The sequence below is a fragment of the Somniosus microcephalus genome, chromosome 33, assembly GCF_052327205.1.
Source record: "Somniosus microcephalus isolate GS21.2 chromosome 33, FLI_Smic_1.0, whole genome shotgun sequence".
Classification (NCBI taxonomy): Eukaryota; Metazoa; Chordata; class Chondrichthyes; order Squaliformes; family Somniosidae; genus Somniosus; species Somniosus microcephalus.
Genome location: NC_141019.1, coordinates 35,428,792 through 35,431,855, shown reverse-complemented (window position 1 = coordinate 35,431,855; position 3,064 = coordinate 35,428,792). Strand labels below are relative to the sequence as shown.

Genomic DNA, 3,064 nt, shown 5'->3' with positions numbered 1-3,064 from the left:
GGCGCTCCCTCAGCACTGCCCCCCCGACAGTGCGGCGCTCCCTCAGTACTGCCCCTCCGACAGTGCGGCGCCCCCTCAGCACCGCCCCTCCGACAGTGCGGCGCTCCCTCAGTACTGCCCCTCCGACAGTGCGGCGCTCCCTCAGTACTGCACTGGGAGCGTCAGCCTAGATTTATGTGCTTAAGTCTCTGGAGTGTGGACGTGAACCCACAACCTTCATGACTCAGTGGTCAAGTGGCCTCTTGCTATCACTGCAAGTGGGGCAGGGTTCCCTGGGCCAGCGCGTGCGCAGTGTGGGACCTCCAGGAAAGGTAAGTGCGGGGGAGAGCCTGCCGGCCCATTGTTTGTATTGTTGGGCATGTGATTGACGTACGGGCCAGCCAATCAATGCGGCGCTCTGGGCACCAGCCCGACCAATGGGCGCCGAGTAGGAGGCGGGACCAGTGACCATCAGCTGAGCTGACGGATACACTGGGAAAGTGGGCTTGTGACAGGCAGTGAGGCTGTGCAAGATATTGGGATAGGACTTTAAAGGGGCTGGGAAGAATTTTAGTGTGTGCATATTTCTATCTATATATATAAAGCAATTTTGCATAGCCTGGGGAAAAAATTGAATAGACTTTTTTCTTTATAATTTGCTTAGTTAGTTAATTAATCATAGGAATAGCATCCTAATCAATAGATTGCAAATACTCCCAAAGGATCGATTTGTGTTCTTGTTTTGAAGGAGAGAGGAGAGGAAAGTCTATCTGTTAGCACAGGGATATGAGGGAAATGCGATAAGGTGCAAGCAGAATTTCTCGCAGTTGCTATTCTGGGAGTATATATATTTCTCTCTCTCTCTTTCTCTCTCTCTCTCCTCTTCCTTTCTTGCTGCTTTCTCCTGACTGCCATTGCATTGTTCCTCCCGGCCCGACATGACGGACCAACTGACCGAATGCAACATCAAAGTAATGTGCAGGTTCCGCCCGCTGAATCACTCGGAGGTGGTGAGAGGAGACAAGCTGATCCCGAAATTTCAAAACGACGACACGGTGGTGATTGCGGTAAGTGTGTGGGGTTATTGTTAAAAATCTGTCTCTTAAAAAATCTTCCAACATGGGGATTTGGAGAGGGGGAGAGAAGAAAACTGTCATTTATTTATTTTGGGATGGATAGGTGGGTGAAGGAACAATGTATTTCTGCAAGGGTGATATTATAAATCGTGTTTTTTTTTGTGCTATTTAATAAACAAGAGATCTGTTCATATTTTAGAAAGAATCTGCTGTCTGTCTCTCTCTTAAATTGCAGAAACTAGAGTCCCTTTTTAAAAAATCTGCAGTCATCCTTTTTATTATAGTATAGTCGACACGCTGATAACACGGGGTGCAGCTAGGATGCCAGCTAACTCTCACCAGCACCTGATAACATTGTAAGCCAAAAAATGTTGAAAGAACATCTTTACAAAATTAAATTACCTGCTTTCTGCACCGGGCTGTGGAAAAACCCGCCATGCAGAAACTCTTTTAAAAGCAAATTAATTAAAAAATATTTAAAAATCATTAGGGTGCGTATGTGTGCTCTACTCGTCCAGCCCAGGATTTAAACAGATCCCACATCCAGATGCATATTGATGGACATCATCATTAAGAATATTTCCCCCCCATCTTTTTTTTTAAATTCTGCTTTAAGATTTATGGAATTGCACAGCATGTTTACTTCGGGTTCAGATCAATAAGGATGGAAACATGTATCTTTTCAAAAATTAAAGTATCCTATTTTATTTAATTTTTTTTCAACTTTCACAACTCTTTCCCCTCTCTTCCCCGCTCGTGGAGATTTAACAAGTAACTCTTTTTTCGATTTGATTTTAAGATTGCCCCTTTTGGTGTGAGAGGGGAGCAGATTTATCCCGAATGCCATCCAGGGCGTTAGCCTGCTGATGGTGTCTTGTCTGTGTCTGTCTGTGTGTGTGTTGAGGTGCAGTCCTTGTTCCTCAGAGGAAGGGCGTGTTATAATGTCACCGTGTTGGGGAGCGAGACACACACACACACTAGCTCAAACGTGAATTTGTGCCTTCAAGTATCTGAAATTGCTGATTTTTTTTTTTGTGCAATCCCTGCAACGGAAAAAGAAATGATGTTTTATTCGCCTTGGAGATTGGGTTGGGTTGTGTCTTTTTTAAAGACACCCAGTACAAATAGATTTATTCCTGTTCAGACACTCGAGTATTTCTGCATCAGTTTCAGTGTGTGTCTGTTTCAAGGGGATTGTTTTATTTTAAAATAGATGTACATGAGTGCGGGTCGAAAAGGGATGTTTTTTGTTGGTTGGAGTGCAGAAGGGGCTGGAGTCTGTTTGTGTGTCTCTCTCTCAGGGTGACATTGGTCGCTGTTGCTTCCCCATGCTCCCTCCCTCTCCCTCTCTCTCCTCTTGATTGATTCTGCTCAGATAATAACATGCGCACTGCAGCACACCCCAGCCTTCCTTACCTGCAGTGTTGTGCTGTGGGTTAGCCGCCTTCTCTCTCGCCCGCCCTGGAAATTAGTTTTAAAAATCTGAACTGCAGCAACCCAGAGTCTTTATTATTGCTCATTCACTGCCTCCCATTCGTGAATTTGCCACCCCCTCTCTTGCTCTTCCTCCCTCGCTCCCCCCTCCCTCCTCCCCCCCTCCCCCTCCCTCCCGCTCCCCCCTCCCGCTCCCCCCCCTCCCTCCTCCCTCTCCCCCCCTCCCGCTCCCCCCCTCCCGCTCCCCCCCCTCCCGCTCCCCCCCTCCCTCCTCCCTCTCCCCCCTCCCTCCCCCCTCCCGCTCCCCCCCTCCCTCCTCCCTCTCCCCCCTCCCGCTCCCCCCTCCCTCCTCCCTCTCCCTCTCCCCTCCCCTCCCTCCTCTCCCCCCCCTCCCGCTCCCCCTCCCCCTCTCCCTCCCCCCTCCCGCTCCCCCCCTCTCCCTCTCCTCCCCCCCTCCCCTCCCCTCCCCCTCCCCTCCCCCTCCCTCCCGCTCCCCCCCTCCCGCTCCCCCCCTCCCTCCCCCCCTCCCGCTCCCCCCTCTCCCTCCTCCCTCTCCCCCCCTCCCGCTCCCCCCT

The 3,064-nt window shown here is 50.4% G+C and overlaps 1 protein-coding gene across 2 annotated transcripts in view; it reads left to right on the top strand.

Moving 5' to 3' along the window:
• The first annotated feature begins 488 nt into the window (after positions 1-488).
• kif5ab (kinesin family member 5A, b) overlaps positions 489-3,064 on the top strand; it is a 141,425-nt gene continuing 138,849 nt past the window's right edge. For both annotated transcript variants that reach the window (XM_085973034.1, XM_085973033.1), the window contains exon 1: positions 489-1,046. In XM_085973034.1, coding sequence (XP_085829160.1) covers positions 918-1,046 — 129 coding nt within the window. In that variant the 5' untranslated portion in view covers positions 489-917. The remainder of the gene's footprint in view (positions 1,047-3,064) is intronic.